Source organism: Xyrauchen texanus, chromosome 12, assembly GCF_025860055.1.
Source record: "Xyrauchen texanus isolate HMW12.3.18 chromosome 12, RBS_HiC_50CHRs, whole genome shotgun sequence".
NCBI classification, from domain to species: domain Eukaryota; kingdom Metazoa; phylum Chordata; class Actinopteri; order Cypriniformes; family Catostomidae; genus Xyrauchen; species Xyrauchen texanus.
Window position 1 is genome coordinate 17,272,463 of NC_068287.1, and position 19,204 is coordinate 17,291,666.

A 19,204-nucleotide genomic window follows, 5' to 3' on the forward strand; every position below is an offset into this window, starting at 1 on the left:
TTCCAATTAAATTATTTAATTTATTTGGATTTGTTTTTATTTTAAGATAATTCGCCGTGCCTGAGGAGGAATTATTAGAAATCCAGGCCCTGCTGTGAAATAATTATAATATGACACGTAAAGTTGGTTATCGTGTATTGTGGAATAAAGTTCATGCACTGAAGTGTGTCAACTGTGACCGAAACTTTTGCTTTTTAAAACGCAAATTTACACATGTAAGCCATTATACTGCAATAAGCTAGTTACCTATATATTTATTATGCAATGTTGTGTGGCCGCAATAAAGCTTGAAACCTAAATAAATGCTGCTTTAAGCTAACCTGTTCTAGTATCATTACATTGTTATGATGCTTGTACTACACACCACATTGTCATTTTCAAGTACGAGCAACCACAAAACAATTGTTGGGTCAGGCAGGGTTACGGCATGATGCCAGTCTTTCAATCAAGCTTAACTCTAATAATTTACTTTAACACGTTGTTGCTGCTGCAAATGCATCGACCGTGCACGACACTGAAAATCAGCACCGATGAAAATATGTCTTATGAAAATAAGAAGCTGTATGAAATCATCTACCTTTTACTTGTTTACATATTGCCTTCCCAAAGGTTATTGTGTAAGCGCTGAAATTAGATCACCAACCGGTAAATTCACGTGTTGCATTGCAGATCAATAAAGTATACACTATCAAGTCAATCACGATTATCTGGAAACCTCGAAAAACAACCACGTACGTTTTAAAATCGCTCTGAGTCACTACGGAAAGTCGGAGGGTTCATCCACTGACAGCACGCTCTTTCCCAGAAGCCTTCCCTCATATTGTACACAATCATCATGGCGGCGCAGGATGGTAGGTAGCATGCAAATATACTTAAATGTTATTTCAACTGTTTTTGCCGTGTTGTGTAAGAACGTAGAATATTGATTCCAGTTATTTAGCACTTGTATAACACTGAATGGTCGTTCCTTTAAATTGTCAGTGTTAAATTATAGGTAGATATTCTGTGATTAGCCCAAACAGCCATGTCGAAAACTTCGGCTGAGTCACAAATCCTATTGAGCCTCCTCACTATATAGCATTTTAGGGACCTCATAGGCTCAACTGGAACGTTCGGACATTTTTGGAACGTTGTAACAGCATTCCGGTGCATCATGTGTGCATTTTTAATGTTTGTACGAACGTTTAGCACAGCAGACTGGTTAAGTTACCAGATCGATCATCTGGCTGTTTGATCAGGGCCAACAGTTCGGAGATGGTGACTTGTCGCTGAGTCAATCGTGTGATATAATTCCGAAACACTATCTTGATTAAGGCTGTCATGAATTCAATATTTTGTTTTGGTTCAATTGTTGGGTTTAAATAACGATGGGTGAATTTTCTAGATGTTTCAGCGCACCTGGGCAGCACCTAGCTTGTATTTATTATTATTATTTTTTATACCAGTTATGATTTAAAAAAGTTTCTATAAATCTACAAATGGCCAATATGTCATCTGTGTTTGTGGAAGAAATATAAACAGTAGTATCCACAATCCAGCTTTGTAAGATTTAGACCTCCGCTTTGTTACCTAGATGACCCTAGTTAGAGTTATAGTTGTTATTTTTTACATTTTAATGCATTTCTGTACCTTGTAGTATTTTTCTGAATTCTAAAATTCTTGAATTTACATTTAATTGAAATATTGTATTCTCATATCAGTCCTTCTCCTGAACCATTGACAATATTTACTCCAAATTTTCCTCTTCAATTATCAGTATGATCAAAAATGTTTATCTGGTTCATTTTATTTATTTGAGTGGTACCCCTCTTGTAATTGTATCTGGAATTGTTTCCACAGGAAGTGAAGTAGGAGGAATGGTAGATGAGGTCATGCAGAAAGCACCAGAAGAATTGAGTGAAGCTGCTGGACAAGGAGATGCATCAGGAACTGAACAAGCATCTCTTACTGATGGTGAAAGCACGTCAGCAGAGCCTCCTGTGGTCAGCAATGGAGAAGAAAGTGATGAGGGGAAAGAGATGGTGGATGTGAAAATTATTTGGAACAAAAACAAATATGATCTGAAAATTCCTTTAGATGGCACTGGAGCTAAGCTTAAAGAGAAGATTCACGCACTCACTGGTAATACAATAACGATTATGAGTCTTTGTACATAATATTAACAGTAGTGGGCTTTTAAGTAAATGAACTCACAAAATAATAAAAGTTAAGTTATAACATTATACCAATTAGATATGTCTCATCTGACTTTGCAACTTTTTTGTGTTATAACAGCGATGCAAATCCAAGGTGATTGAGTCCAGTCAGGCTTCCTAAGCGACCAATTGGCCCGGTTGCTAGAGTGGGTAGAGTCACGTTGGGTTAACCTCCTCCTGGTCGCTATAATGTGGTTCTCGCTCTCATGAACCACATTATATGAAGCTTTCACATGCGCTATGTCTACGCGGTAACGCGTTCAACAAGCCATGTGATAAGATGCGTGGATTGACGGTCTCAGACGCGGAGGCAACTGAGATTCGTCCTCCGCCACCCAGATTGAGGCGAGTCACTACGCCACCATGAGGACTTAGAGCGCATTAGAAATTGGGCATTCCAAACTGGGGAGAAAAAAATGACAGAGATGCATTACTTTATTTTGTGTACAATGAGTCCACTTTGAAAATCTGGGATTTAAGATAATATTTAAACCTGTAAGTAAACAATTGTACGACTGAACATTTTAAAATACAGACACGATGTAAAATTAACAAGAAATCTTGAAGTTTCTAAACTATTTCTAGGTCTCTACTAATCAAAAAAGAAAATTGACCATTGACATTAAACTCCTTTGTATGAAAGGTCAGAATTCTTGGCTGCCATTCACTCAAAATGGTTGTTGGTTGTTCAGTTTACTGAATTAAAATGAACTAAAGCAAAACGATTCTAGAATATTTTGTCACCGCTTGATTTCATTGCGTTCTATCCAGTTCCATTTGCAAAATTTAAGTTTACTTAATGCATTTGAGTTTGGACTACATTAATACTTTTTGTAGCATTGATGAAACTGGTTAGGGTATTTCCATTTCCCAGCATGTTTTGCATGGGACTGGATGGGGTGAACAAATGTTAAAATTAACTGTTGTTTTATGTATTTTAGATTGATATTTGTTAATGTTTAATGTTCTGTTATATTGGTATTTATAAAGAGGATCTGTAGGCTGCAGTTTTGGAGGTTACCGCTGTGATGAAGACTGGTGCTTAGGTTGATGATGCACATTCACTTTCAAGTGATGTTTGATTCGAGTGCTGCTTAGCTCTGTAAGCAGTTGCTATCAAAACTGACAGTGATACTAACCGGGTATATACTAATGATGGTTAAAAAAATAAAAGTTAGACCAACATAAGTAAATGTATTAAATGAAATTTAGTTTGATGAACTTAATAAAGTTGAGTTAAAACTATTAATGTACATTTATTTGTCCTAATCCAACTGAATGAAACTGACTTGAAAGAAATGAAATTGCCCCTGCGTACTTTCTCAAGTTCAATTAAGGAAGGGTAATGACAAATAAGATGAACATTATCATGTCATGCTGTAATGTAACTTGTGGCGTTTATGGCATTTCGAGTTTATGCAAAATACAAAGCACTTGTGAAATTCATTTTAATTCATAATGTGTTATGCTGTAATATAATTGTTATGATTTAAGGTGCATAAAAATGCAAAACACTAAATGTGGACTCAGAATTTTGAACCCCACTTTATTTTGTTATTTATGAGCACAAAACACTCCATGTAAGATGTCGCAATTAAAAAGTAATTTAAGTGCTTCATGGCAAGAATATTAGTGTTGTAGTATTTAATATGTAACTTCTGTCACCCTTCTGAAACTACTTGGTATTAATGTTTTTTTTTCTTCTATAATTTTGTTTTTAGGTCTTCCACCTGCTATGCAGAAAGTGATGTACAAAGGACTGCTACCAGAGGACAAGACACTTCGAGAAATCAAAGTTACAAATGGTGCAAAAATAATGGTGGTCGGGTCTACAATAAATGATGTATTAGCTGTAAATACACCAAAAGAAGTTATTCAGCAAGAAGTTAAAGCTGAGGAAAACAAAAAGGAGCCATTGTGCAGGCAAAAGGTTGGAAACTAATTTCCTTTAAGCGACATTAAGATGAAATGTAAAAAATTTATATTTTATTGTTATATTTGTGGACTTTTTCTCAGCAACATAGAAAAGTTTTGGACAAAGGAAAACCAGAAGATGTCATGCCATCAATAAAAGGAGTCAAGGTAATCAAAACAGATTTTGTTATTGCACAGGTTTGATATTTCACAAAAACACATATTATGGGGACGTTTAAAACCAAACATGTTCTTGCATGGAAAATAAGTTAGACGCAGTGTAACGAATTGAACAGAACGTGTGTCTCGAGGAGTGGTTTTCAAAAGTTTTTTAACTTGACTAGATGTCTAAAAAAAGCAGCGCTCCTGTGCGAGACACTGCACAACAGTCAAAGACATCCGACTAGAGCATGTACATTACTATATATATATATATATATATATATATATACACACTCACCTAAAGGATTATTAGGAACACCATACTAATACTGTGTTTGACCCCCTTTCGCCTTCAGAACTGCCTTAATTCTACGTGGCATTGATTCAACAAGGTGCTGAAAGTATTCTTTAGAAATGTTGGCCCATATTGATAGGATAGCATCATGCAGTTGATGGAGATTTGTGGGATGCACATCCAGGGCACGAGCTCCTGTTCCACCACATCCCAAAGATGCTCTATTGGGTTGAGATCTGGTGACTGTGGGGGCCATTTTAGTACAGTGAACTCATTGTCATGTTCAAGAAACCAATTTGAAATTATTCGAGCTTTGTGACATGGTGCATTATCCTGCTGGAAGTAGCCATCAGAGGATGGGTACATGGTGGCCATAAAGGGATTGACATGGTCAGAAACATTGCTGAGGTAGGCTGTGGCATTTAAACGATGCCCAATTGGCACTAAGGGGCCTAAAGTGTGCCAAGAAAACATCCCCCACACCATTACACCACCACCACCAGACTGCACAGTGGTAACGAGGCATGATGGATCCATGTTCTCATTCTGTTTACGCCAAATTCTGACTCTACCATTTGAATGTCTCAACAGAAATCGAGACTCATCAGACCAGGCAACATTTTTCCAGTCTTCAACTGTCCAATTTTGGTGAGCTCTTGCAAATTGTAGCCTCTTTTTCCTATTTGTAGTGGAGATGAGTGGTACCCGGTGGGGTCTTCTGCTGTTGTAGCCCATCCGCCTCAAGGTTGTGCATGTTGTGGCTTCACAAATGCTTTGCTGCATTCCTCGGTTGTAACGAGTGGTTATTTCGGGCAAAGCTGCTCTTCTATCAGCTTGAATAATCGGCCCATTCTCCTCTGACCTCTAGCATCAACAAGGCATTTTCGCCCACAGGACTGCCGCATACTGGATGTTTTTCCCTTTTCACACCATTCTTTGTAAACCCTAGAAATGGTTGTGCGTGAAAATCCCAGTAACTGAGCAGATTGTGAAATACTCAGACCGGCCCGTCTGGCACCAACAACCATACAACCATGGCACCAAAAGCTCAGATGAACTGGAAAATGTGCTTGGTGTGAACAGCCCAGTATAAATGTTTGAATTTTACTGGAAAGGCATCATTTAAATGTAGGTTCAGTGGTCATGTGCTGTGAAGGCCTTTTATAAAGACCTTTTTAAGGGCACAGAGTAAGTTTATTGTGTGCATTAATGACATCCAATTGATTTCAAATTTGTTAAATAGGAGCGCCTTCCAACAGTGCCTTTATCAGGAATGTACAACAAATCTGGGGGAAAACTTCGACTAACATTCAAACTGGAACAGGATCAACTGTGGATTGGAACAAAAGGTGATTTCAACCTTTAAGTAGAAATTAATAGATAGTATTTGATTTATACCAATTCCTATGATCTTGATGTATTCTGGTCTGCAGAAAGAACAGAAAAAATCCCAATGGGTTCCATCAAAAATGTTGTGACTGAGCCAATAGAAGATCACGAGGACTATCACATGATGGTATCTGTTTATATTAACATTGTCATATCAACAAACTATGCATTAAATGTTAGGGAAAAAACATTAATTCATTAAAATATTTTGTTTGTCCTAGGCATTTCAGCTGGGTCCGACAGAAGCCTCGCAATATTGGGTCTATTGGGTGCCTGCACAGTTTGTTGATGCAATCAAAGACACAGTCCTTGGAAAATGGCAGTATTTTTAATGTGCCTCAATAGACACTGAAAAATTGGGATTAAGAGCAAAAGATTGAAAACATTAACTGGAGCCAACACAATAATCTGAAGAACTGATTTTTCTGAAGTATATACCAGAGCAAAGCGAAGGATTGCTGTTGGGACAAAATATGATTTCGGGGGTTTTAAATGCACTAAGAGTCAGCATCACATTTTTCAAACTGTTTCACCACTCGTTTTTTTTAAGCTATTGCAAGCATAAACAGAATTGTACAGAACTTGCATATACATTTCTCATAGTTATTCTGACAGAAATAAAAACATTATTTAAGGACAATTATTGATGCAGTAGGAAGATTTTATCTAGTCTATTCTTTGGTTTTCCATACAACTCAAGGAAACTTGCCAAAGTTGACAATTCACAAGTTGTTGATTTTACAATCAGCTTCTCTCATTGCACAGATAATATTTTACATGTAAAACAGCAGTGTTGTAACACAAGAAATTAATCCAGGTTAAAAGAAAATTGTGCATTACAAATTATTATTTTTTTTTTTAAAGAAAGCATTTTCCTCAAGACTTTAAATATCACATAAATATCTCATTTTCTATTGAAAGCATGAGGCTTATTTTCTGTGAATGCATTGCAGAATTACAGCTATGGAGCCAAGAATACAATTATTCTGCCACTGTGCTTTCAACAAACCCTGTGATACTTCAAAGTGATAGTTCACCCCAAAATTTTAATTATCTTATCATCTACACACCCTCATGCCATTCCAGATGTGTATGACTGAATTTCTTTTGCAAAACACATTTGAAGAAAAATGGAAAAATATCTCCGCTCAGTAGGTTCTTATAATGGAAATGGATGGTAAGATGAATTTTGATGTTCCAAAAAGCAGAGACAATCAGCATTAACATCATCCATATGACTCCAGTGGTTAAATGAATGTCTTATAAAGTGATACAATCGTTTTTGTGTGCGGAAAAGATACAAATGTAAGTACTTTTTAAACTATAAATCATCAAGTCTTGTGAGCAGCAGTATGCACGTTCACGAAAGGACTGAGGTCATGCCGTCTTTACAGCAATGGCATGGCAATGTTCCATTCATTGCAGCAGACGCTCTCTACCTCTGTTGGTATTGCCTACTCCGTTGTAAACAGCGATGCTCTTCCAGGTGGGTCACACATGGTTCTCTTCTCAGGTGAACATGCCTACGCCAATACGTCACATGAGAGACCGCGTGACCTCAGCCCTTTAATGAAAGCGTATACCGCTGCTTAATGGAAGCGATTATTTATAGTTAAAAAGTACTTATGTGTTGCTATTTTTTACACCAAAAGTGATCATATCACTTTATAAGGCATTCATTTAACCACTGGAGTCGTATGGATAACGTTAATATTGATTGTCTGTGCTTTTTTGAGCATCAAATGTTGTTTTGCCATTATTAGGACCTACTGAAATGAGATATTTTCTATTTTTCTACAAATGTGTTCTGCTAAGAAATATATATCATATAAGTCATACACATCTGGGATGGCATGAGGGTGAGTAACTGATGAGAGAATTTGCATTTTTGGGTGAACTATCCCTTTAATGTTGTTTTTGTTAGTTTGTTTGTTTTTAGATTTTATTGTAAATGCAGGGATGTCCCTTAGCCCAAACCCACCCTCTCAAATCGGATGTAATATTAGGAAGAACTGTGTTAATGTTCCGTCAATACACAGTCACATAACTTGCTGATGAGTAAGTATTCTGATAAACAGCCAGGCCATCATGCATGTTGTTTATTTCAAACATGGTGCTAAGCATTTTTATTTTAATAAAGCCTAAAAGTAAGGAAGAATTCCAGTGACCTATCTGTGATCTATTTGCTTATTCAGTATTTTTTTTTTTTAATTTTTTATCTGAACTGTATATATATATATCAGTTTACAATTAAGAATCCCATATTCCAGAAATTAAGTGTCCATGTTCCACCTTCAGTATGATGATGCAATTTAATTTATATCTGTCTCAAATTATTTCAAAGATTCCATTTTAATTAATGAATGGAGAGGTTCTAATTAAACAGATTTTTTCCTGAGGTTTTAGAATCTCAATTGCAATTGAATATAATTTTGTTTTTAACAAAGTAGTATTTGTGTATCTATAGGAGTAACAATGCTTTCCATAAGGCTTCATGTATCACTCCAACAAAAGAGCTCTCTCATGCTGGGTAAAAAATAAAGCCAAGTATGCTTCAGGTGGCAGTTTACTTCAAACATGTATAATTGTACACTTTAAAACATTTGTCGTAACTTACTGACAGGCCCCAATGAAAGCAGCAAAATATGGAATTCTGCAGAATGTATTTAATCATGGTAAAATGTTTTAAATGGATTTAAGAGCCAGAACTAACCAAATCAAGCATAGTTTTGTTTCAGGGTAAAGCAAATGAAGTGAAATAATGAGGCCTTTTTAAAAATTGCTAAATAATGATCTCAAAATAGTGATATGCAGTAAAACTACTACAGAATTAAGAAACTATTAAGTCCATTAAAACGTTTATCAAGTTCATTGACAGACATTCTTCATCAAAATTAATAATTAAAAAGCTCCAGTGATTAAAAGAACACCCATTAACTGTTCTTTGCTTGTCTAGAACTACAGAATAAAACACAAGAATCAATTCAAATCCTGTGCATTTGAAGCTCAGGAGATAAATGCAAGTCACGTCTTTATATCAAACTGGTTAATTTTTATGTATATATTGATAACTGACCTATTTAAAGGGATAGTTCTCCCCAAAATGAAAATTCTCTCATCATTTACTCACTGTCATTCCATCCCATGATGTGTATAACTTTCTTCTGCTGAACACAAACAAAGATTTTTAGAAGAATATCTTAGCTGAAAGTCTCATGGCTAAACTAAACTCTTGATCCATTTCTCACCCACACCTATCATATCGCATGGATTAAATGACTGGAGTCTTAAGGATTACTTTTATGCTGACTTTATGTGCTTTTGGAGCTTCAAAGTTCTGGACACCTATTCACTTGCTTTGTATTGACCTACAGAGCTGAAATATTCATCTAAAAATCGTCATTTGGGTTCAGCAGAAGAAACAAAATCAAACACATCTGGGATGGCATGAGGATGAGTTATTGATGAGAGAATTTTCATTTGTGGGTGAACTATCCCTTTAATGTAAAGTGTCACCCATGTTTTATAATTGGCTTTTTGAGTTGCTGATGTTCAGATTTTGCCTACAAAGCTGACTTTGTAACAGTGCAAACAGCCTTGATGAATGGCTGTTGCTGAACTTCCAAACATTCTCTACTATCGCAAGTTTAGGAGATTTCACAACTCTGAACCAGAAATTTAACGAAGTAAAGAGAGAACAGAGCAGTTTACCACTTTAAGTATATTTCATATGCGCTCATTCAAATCATATATTTATTGCTGAAATAACTTATTTCAATCTTTTTGTTTCTTTGTTTCTGGTTGTTATAGACAAGCTCACCCCAGAGCGGAGAGCTCACCTGATCTTTAAACTAGGAGCATCTGGTAATCTAAATAATGTTTTTCCAAAGTTTCCTGAAGCCACTCCGTTATTGAGACCATTTGGAACATTCATCAACAGTATGCCTTTATTTCTCTCATTAGGAATTGTTGTGCTTTGATTGCACATTTTCTCAAAATGTCAATATATATTATTATTATTATTATTTTAATGAATGAATGATTAATGAAAATGTTATCAAAATCAAAATGTGTAAGATAGCTATGAATCCAGTGGACTTAATTCACTGCTTCAAGATAAAGTACCATGTATTTTCTGTCTATGAGTCAGAGCTGAAACTACACAGCTTCTGGTGAACTGGACGCTGAACTTTCTCTCATAAAACACAACAAAATTACACAACTAATGCTTTTAACATCAGCCATATTAAAGGGTAATTAAACACCTGCTCAGAGTCTGACTCCACGCACTAGAAATATTTGAAAATGCAGGAAAAGTGGGCAGACCCCGGCGGGGATAGAGGGAACGAACCGAGTGCGGGGCTGAGCGGGGGGCTGAGACTTGTAGTGACGGATTAATTGACAGCTGCTGTCAGACTCTATGTTATTAGGCTTGTTTGAGATGAGCAAAATCTGCGCAGAACCGATCACCGGTGATCAGCGCGTAATGCATGCCGGTTAGAAATGTGTCCGAGAGTAGTCCGCCTTGCTCTGATGTCATGCTGACGTATGTCAAAAAACACTCGCGAGCGCAAGGCGCACGTGTCGGATTCTGCAGTCGCGCGCAGTTGCTCTCCACCGACTGCGCTGATCAAAAGCATGATGGGAAACGACTTGCTGACGACACAACTTAATGCTCATTGGCTGCGATTGTCAGCTGATATTTTTTTCCCTTAATTCTAAGAAGTCCATTACCTATAGCCTAATACTATTTACTTTTTCTATAGTACTTTATTAGTAATTAGTACATGTGCTTTATTTATCCTTTTATTTTTATTTTCTTGGTTTTAAGTCCTGTTTGTTGTAATTTTCTCTTTATTGTATTGTATGCTTGTGTTAATTTTGTACATTGACATTTTTGTACCACATTATTCCATTAATAAATTAGTCAATCCATCAATACATGCATACATACATCTAATGTGACGGTTTTACAATTAGGCCTCATGTTTGTGTGTTTTTATCTGATATCTTTATCTGGGTATGTCTTATTCCTGGAGTGCAGTAAACCCACACATGCATGCTAATTTCTTAATTTAGAATGTGTTTTTGTTTCATATTATTTTTGAATAATAATTTGCTGTACACACTTTTCCTAATCATTAAACATGAAATTCAAACTTACATTAAGGTGACAAACAATTGTGTAATATATTTATATAGAATATTTTTCATGTAAAAAGGGATAGTTCACCCAAATATTTTTTTTTCTTTGGGTAAACTATCCCTTAAGTAGGATACACATCATTAGGTTAATCAGCTGTGCCATATCCCACTCTGAAATGTTTAACCCATAATTAGGGATAACAATGTAAACAGCATCTGTATGCTCAACATTTCTCATTATGGCTTTGTTTATAAGAGGCACCCACAAAGTTAACAATTGTAGCAAGATGGAGAATGTGTTATTAACACTATCAGACTCCCAGGGAGCAATAACATTAACAGTAAGCAAAGAAATTGCTGAGACAATAAAGAATGGTGAGGAAAAAAAATAAAAAATTTGGATGCTTGATGATGGAATTAATTTTATTTTATTGATTTAAATTCCTTTTACAGATAAAAAATATGCAGCATATATAATGCAACAAGTGAGAAATGCAGAACAGAAACAAGGTAAGGCATTTTAAGTAATGAGCACTGTTCACTCTCCTCATCATAACCATCTTCGTGTAAAAACAGTGGTATTTCAATTGCATCCACTTCGTCTGCGATAAAGAACGCGAACGCGATCTCTTCCATTGCTGACGTTTGCAGTCCACAACACAGCGAGATTCAGGAAGTGTCCGGCTTGCCTGCACTTTTTTCACTCCTCCCCTCACTGCAGCCGCCTACTCTCACCTACATTTCAGGCGAGGCAAGGCGCATCTCAAACAAGCCTATTATTATTCCTCACACGGTCGCAAGACGACATGTACATGAATCTGGCGTGGTGAGCTGGAACCTGCTTACGTCAGCTGTCACCGCTTACGTCACGAAGTACCGCAACAGCCAATAGGAAAATTCAACTGCAGTAGCCACCGTTCAACCTGAAGAGGGCAGCACTCAGACGTTTTTACACCATATATTGTAGATATATATGGAGTTTAAATACACCAAAATGGATAGCACACCAAAGAATGAAATTAACTGCAAAATAAATGAGACCCTAAACAGAAATAATGTAACATTTCATGGAAGACTAAAACATGTTATGTAGAATAAATATTTTTTATAATCTGTTCTTAGAAAATTTGGGGAAAGTAATGTATGTAAAGTATTAAAGGGATAGTTCACCCAAAAATGAACATTCTCTCATCATTTACTCACCGTCATGCCATCCCAGATATGTATAACTTTCTTTCTTCTGCTGAACAAAAATTAAGATTTTAAGAAGAATATCTGAACTCTGTAGGTCCATACAATGCAAGTGAATGCTTACTAAACTTCGAAGGTCTAAAAAGCATATAAAGGCAGCATAAAAGTAATCCAGAAGACTCCAGGGTTTAAATCCATGTCTTTAGTAGCGATATGATAGGTGGGTGAGAAACAGATCATAAAAATACTGATAAATATTGATCTGTAATATATATATATATATGTATATACAGTGGTGTGCAAAAGTTTGGGCACCCCTGATCAAAATTTCTGTTGCTCTGAATAGCTAAGCGAGCAATAGATGTCCTGATTTTCAACAGGCATAAAGTTAAAGATGACACATTTCTTTAATGTTTTAAGCACTTTTACTTTTTTATATCCATCTTTTACAGTTTCAAAATAAAAAACGGGAAAAGGGCCCGAAGCAAAGGTTTGGGCACCCTGCATGGTCAGTACTTAGTAACACCCCCTGGCAAGAATCCCAGCTTGTAAAAACTTATTGTAGCCAACTAAATGTGTTTCAATTCTTGTTTGGGGGAATTTTTTCCCCATTCTTCTTTGCAAAAGGCTTTTGGTTCTGTGAGGTTCTTGGGCCGTCACAGTCTTGCATGCACTGCTCTTTTCAGGTCTATCCACAGATTTTCGATGGTGTTTAGGTCAGGGGACTGTGAGGACCATGGCAAAACCTTCAGCTTGCTCCTCTTGAGATACTCCATTATGGATTTTGAGGTGTGTTTAGGATCATTATCCTGTTGTAGAAGCAATCCTCTTTTCATCTTCAGCTTTTTAACAGATGGTGTGACTTTTGCTTCCAGAATTTGCTGGTATTTAATTTAATCCATTCTTTCCTCTACCAGAGAAATGTTCCCCTGTGCCACTTGCATCAACACAAGCCCAAAGCATGATTGATCCACCCCCGTGCTTAACAGTTGGAGAGGTGTTCTTTTCATGAAATTCTCCACCCTTTTTTCTCCAAACATATCTTTGCTCAATGCGGCCAAAAGTTATATTTTAAGTTCATCAGTCCACAGGACTTGTTTCTAAAATGCATCCGGCTTGTTTAGATGTTCATTTGCAAACTTCTAACACTGAAATTTGTGGTGAGGATGCAAGAAAGGTTTTATTCTCATGACTCGTCCATGAAGGTCATATTTGTGCAGGTGTCACTGCACAGTAGAACAGTGCACCACTACACCAGAGTCTGCTAAATCTTCCTTAAAGTCTTTTGCAGTCAAACAGGGGTATTGATTTGCCTTTCTAGCAATCCTACAAAGAGTTCTCTCTGAAAGTTTTCTTGGTCTTCCAGACCTCAACTTTACCTCCACCGTTCCTGTAAACTGTCATTTCTTAATTACATTCCGAACTGAGGAAATGGCTACCTGAAAATGCTTTGCTATCTTCTTATAGCCTTTTCCTGCTTTGTGGGCAATTATTTAACTAATTATTCAATTATTTACATTTTCAGAGTGCTAGGCAGTTAGAGGAGCCCATGGCTACTGATTGTTAGGACACGATTTGATGAGTCACTGTATAAAGCTTTGACATTTGCATCACCTGGCCTTTTCAAATGATGATTGTGAACAAGCCTTAGCCCTAACAAGCTAATTAAGGTCTGAGAACTTGGTAAAAGTAATTGCCCAAACTTTTGAATGGTGCTCCTTTCCTTTTTTTTCACTCAAAAATTTTACAAAATAAAAATAATTCACAAACATTTATATACATATATAATATATGTATTTTTTTTATTTTTGTGCACCGGAAGCTCTAGTCACCAAGACAAATTCCTTGTATGTGTAAGCATACCTTTTCAGATTCAGATTTTTGGGGCTTCAAAGTTTTGGTCACCATTCACTTGGTTTGTCTGTGACATGGCATGGAGAAGTCTGGGAATCGGCTGTGACATGGCATGAAGCAAACTGCGGTTTGTCAGTGACATGGCCTGGAGCCGACTCTGGCTCGGCGACAGCCATGTCGAGGAACTCTGGCTTGGTATCCACCTCCCCTACAGTGAACATGGAACCAAAGATCTGCAGGGCGAGGTCGATATATTGGGCCAGATTGAGGGGACTGTGACCGCCAAGCATCAAGGAGGAGATGGGCTCATTAAGTCCCACCCGAAAAATTTCCATGGCAACCTCATTGACCATTTAAATTTTTACATTTATGCATTTGGCAGACGCTTTTATCCAAAGCGACTTACAGTATTACAGGGGCAATCCCCCTGAAGCAACCTGGAGTTAAGTGCCTTGCTCAAGGGCCCAACAGTGGCATCTTGGTGGTGCTGGGGCTTGAACCCCCGACCTTCTGGTCAGTAACCCTGAGCCTCAACCACTGAGCCAACACTGCCCCCATTGAAGCCCACCTTGCTGGCCAGATCGCAGAAATCTCCACATATTCCTCCAGGGGAGAATACCCCTGCTGTAGGCTGAGGAGCTGAACTGCTGAGTTCAATGTTGTGGGATGAGTATTCTGTAATGTTTCTGGCAGGCAGGACACAGGAGCAGACGAAGACAATGATGAGATGAACTCAAGTGCAGTTTATTTACATCAGTGGTAATTCCAAAACGTGAATCCAAAACATAACAACATAAATTACTTGACATAGACTTAAACGTGACTTAGACTTTGAATGAATCATGAAATGACATTACATATATGACAATACTTGACAAAGGACAATGGCAAACATGAGGCTATAAATACATGGACTTGGGAGAACACATGAACAAGATAACCAATCACAAGACTGAACTAATAAACAAGATAACAAGACAATTACCATGAACCAGTGAAATAACTAGAACTGATAACAACATAATGAAACAATAAACCTATGAAAACAAGACACATAAATATGGAGGGAAAACAGGACATCGCATGACTAGACAAGGAAGTGAACCATCCATCCATCCATCCATCGTCAACCGCTTATCCTGTGTACAGGGTCGCGGGGGGCTGGAGCCTATCCCAGCTAACATTGGTCGAAAGGCGGGGGACACCCTGGACAGGTCGCCAGTCCATCGCAGAAGGAAGTGAACAAATTCCAAAATAAAAGGCACGAAAAACAGGAACCAACGGAATAAACATTACATTATCATTGTGTTAATATTGGCAGGAGGATGTTCTACTGCTGTTGAGTTTAAGACAATTAGCTGATTTTTACTGCTACCCCTGTTGTAATGACAGATCTTCGAAATGCCATCAGTGTAATGCAAATTGTGAAGGATTACCAGTTGCGTGCTTTCTTTGACATCTTTTCTCCAGCAGTGCAGGTATAAAGAAAACATTTAACTTTATTAAATGTTTTAATAAAGGCTTACATATAAACTTTATATCTAGATAGTAATTAAAAATTGTGGATAATCTTGCAATAATATTCACCTTCTCTCATTCACAAATCTCACTCACACAAGATGTCAAAGTCACACTGATGCAACAGATATTTGATAGTCAATCTGTCTAATCTAAACATTCATAAAGAGGAAGTTCTGGTCTGGATCAAGGATAGACTAAAACCTCTTATAAACAACCAACAGCCTTGTGGCTCCATTTTCAGCATCCTCAATACAGGGACTGCAACATCACTCAAGCTGTGTAAAAACAGGTTTCCTATTAAGTTTATTTTACCTCAGATTTCCAAGGCGGTGGCATCAGAGCCCGGAAAGCGGTCAAATTTGGAATTGCCCAAAGCCCAGCAGGCTTTAATTGAGGAACATTGCTGTTTCTGTAGCACCTCAGAGGCTGTGCAACTACAAGAAAGGGACATTATTTCTTGCAGATTATCTCATTTGAAACAAAACGTTAATTTGGTTTGGGATTATGTAAATAATTTTATGGAAATTATCATGACACACCACAACTTTCCTGTGATGTTAATGTCATTGACAAAATTCAGATTTAGAAGCCAGAGTCTAGAAATAGCTTTATGATTTTGAAGCTCACTGTAAATGTAAACTAATTTTTTAGTCATTTATTTCAGCTCATAAACTCCATAGCTACTGCTGAGCTGGGAATCTACCTCAGACAGCCAGATGTAGTGGACAATGAGGCAGAGATCTGTGTTTTTCTTAAAAACTTTGTCAGAACCCCATAGTTCTTGGAAACTGTGAGTTCTGCTTTGGAATTTTTAATGGCCATGGAAAGTCAAACAACTTCAATTCTTGGAAACTTGAATACATCTTGCTCCGATGTGTATTCTGAGGTAAATATTCTTTTAAAAAAACACACTCTCATAACGAAACATCACTATAAAAAATTTTGCCTGCACCATCAAAACGTAACCCTTGGTCCATATGTTAAAAAAGGCTACATTTCTAAAATGAAATTCTGTGATCATTTCCTCGTTATCATTTCATTTTTATTTTGTTTGCCATTGGACACAAAGGAAGGTTTCATTTGTAACCGATTGTATGGATGTATCTTTTTAATTAAGATGTGACTGCCTCACACAGTTTCACTCTGTCCCTCACAAAAAGCTATTGTGTGGCTTCAGAAGACTTGGAATGCAGCATGAGTTGCCTGGAATACTTGTTTTTAAATAAATTATTGTACCTGTACTGTTTATCTGATTTTTACATATTTTATATTGTTGAGAAGCGGTTAGGTTTAGGCTTATGGATGGCTTTAGGGAATCAAAAATATTTTTAAAGGTATAATGTAACACTTATACTGTATTTATATAATCGTATAATAAAACATATTGTGACTAAACACACATCGAAGAGTGCCAAGCCTATGATGGAATGCACCAAACCGAGGTGAGAGTGTGATGACGCTGATGTGTCCGTGGTGCAAGCAAAAAGTCCCTTCAGTAACGTTTCCCTTATGAGACTATCCTGAACTTACTGATGTTCCATTACTTCAGATATCTACTGTCCTTGCTGGAAATATCAAAACCATAAATGCCAATACTTTTAATACATTGGGAAATGTAATTTTTGGCCTAACAACTGTTCAGTTAAACTCTGCAACACCAGCAGTTCTGGCCAGTGGACTCTCAGTACTCCGCACTGTGTTTGGGTGGACCCACAGACAGGCTAAGGCAATCATAGGAGTGCTTTTCAGTGGAAAATTTCAGGTAAAATTATTTTAAGATGGAAATATACTGTCTATTAAATATTTACATTTAATACATTCAGTATATGATCCTCAAAATCCTGCTTATATGCACTAAGTTAACAGCAGAACATTGCTAAAACAACTCTTCTGATTTCATCTGCAGCTCATCAGTGCCAACAATTTGCTGAGTCAAGGATCTATGATCAGAGGCATCCCTTCAGCAAAACTGACTGGCATTGCTCCAGACCAAATTCTACTAACTTCTAAAGACCCAAAATTGAGCCAAAACATACTTAGTGCCCCAGAGATTGTTCAGAAGACCTATGTGACCCAGATATAAGATCAAGATTCTTGTAAATTAAGGGAGCCAACTCAAAAGTCATGTCATTTTTATTTGTATAGCGCTTTTCACAACACACATCGTTGAAAGTAGCTTTACAGAAAATAATGTTGTAACAGAAAATTAAGCTGTGATGTCTGTAATGTTTTAAAGTCATGTTTATGCCTTAAAATAACATTTATTGTGGGAGTCACGTAACGCCTTGCGAGGATCGTACATGTGAACAGTGAGGAGACTTTAATCTTTTGATTAATTCAGTCTTTGATCATAATGACGCAAATGTGTAAGCCCCCTAGAGCAACATTGACACTTCACAGGGTTTGTCAAACATCTTGGTCTTACCATTATTTGGAGGCTTTTGAACCCATCTGGAAGGGACTATACATTTTTTTTATCAGTTCATAAGATTTACTATAGATTTTAGATATTATTCTAAGTCTCTCATTTCATCTGTTGTTTATTGCTCAATTATAAAACATTTTAGTCTCAGATCATGCTGTAAAGGGGTTAAAGAGAAAGGAGGAGGCTAGAACCGGCTTGACAATATAAATAGTTTAATATAAAACTTAACCAAAAAGACAAACACACAAAGGTGTCGGACAGCTGTCCGTAAATCTCTCTCTCCATCGCATTGCAGCTTCCAGTCTGCCTTTATCCCTCTCTGAGACTTGATTAGCCTGATTACGGGCTGGGTGTGTGGAATCAAGACCCGGCCCCACCCTCCGCTCTGTCACATTCCTCCCTCGTTCTCTCAGGCTGGGGAGCCCCCGGTATGACGTACACCCCCTGCCCTGGGGAGGGGGGGCGTGCCTTCTGCACCGTCTGCCTGCAGGTCATCCCTGTCTACCTGGATGAGGGAGGGGACAAGGAGAGGGAAACAAAAAAAATAAAAATTGCCGCCTGCACGCGGTAATGTTGACTGTGCTAAATTAACAAAACATTTTAAAAAGAGAGGGAAAGGCCAACACGGAGCGGCAGTGGAAGAGAGAGAGGAAGAAATCACAACTCGGCCCCACCCTCCGCCCTGTGTAGAGGTGTTGCCACATATGAAGAAAAGGAAATCATAGTTGCCACTTTAATGTATCCCTCTTGCAAAATCCTGAATTCCAACAAATGTTAAAGGCTGAAATCAGTGTTTATATGGAGATCAACTGGTCCTCAGTATCCTCTGGGGGCGTGGCTTGGGAGGCACTTAAGGCAGTACAGTATGCCGCTTTCACCAAAAAAATCCAAAACACAAGAACTGGAAGGGAATGTTAAAAGGCAGAGCTGAAGCGCCGAATGTAGGCTAATCCGATAGAAATACAGATATAATACTATTTTGTCCTGGAAGGTGTAGTTTTGGCTATTAAGGGCAAGATAGTCATACGGTGAGTTGGGAGACAAAGCAGGTAAACATCTGGCTAGATAAATAAAGCAGAGAGAGAATTTCTCTTCCATTCTCTCAGTGAAATC

General features: G+C 37.5%; 2 protein-coding genes across 2 annotated transcripts in view; one reads left to right on the forward strand and one right to left on the reverse strand.

Moving 5' to 3' along the window:
* The window catches only part of LOC127652805 (UNC93-like protein MFSD11), a 28,514-nt gene extending 27,794 nt beyond the window's left edge, over window positions 1–720 (reverse strand). Inside the window, exon 1 of the mRNA XM_052139199.1 lies at window positions 578–720. The gene's annotated coding sequence lies outside the window, so the exon portion shown is untranslated. The remainder of the gene's footprint in view (window positions 1–577) is intronic.
* ubfd1 (ubiquitin family domain containing 1) lies at window positions 712–8,496 on the forward strand. Its single transcript, XM_052139200.1, has 7 exons — window positions 712–851; window positions 1,840–2,121; window positions 3,917–4,125; window positions 4,212–4,277; window positions 5,810–5,915; window positions 6,000–6,082; window positions 6,177–8,496. Exons 1-7 carry the CDS (start codon window positions 836–838, stop codon window positions 6,285–6,287), a joined length of 873 nt encoding a protein of 290 aa, XP_051995160.1. The 5' UTR covers window positions 712–835; the 3' UTR covers window positions 6,288–8,496.
* Window positions 8,497–19,204: the final 10,708 nt, after the last annotated feature.

What these genes read in the sequence shown, in the direction of transcription:
- ubfd1 (XM_052139200.1), top strand. An exon ending in GAAGATTCACGCACTCACTG is followed by an intron (nt 2,122 to 3,916) that starts GTAATACAATAA and finishes TTTTGTTTTTAG; the next exon opens with GTCTTCCACCTGCTATGCAG. An exon ending in CATCAATAAAAGGAGTCAAG is followed by an intron (nt 4,278 to 5,809) that starts GTAATCAAAACA and finishes TTTGTTAAATAG; the next exon opens with GAGCGCCTTCCAACAGTGCC.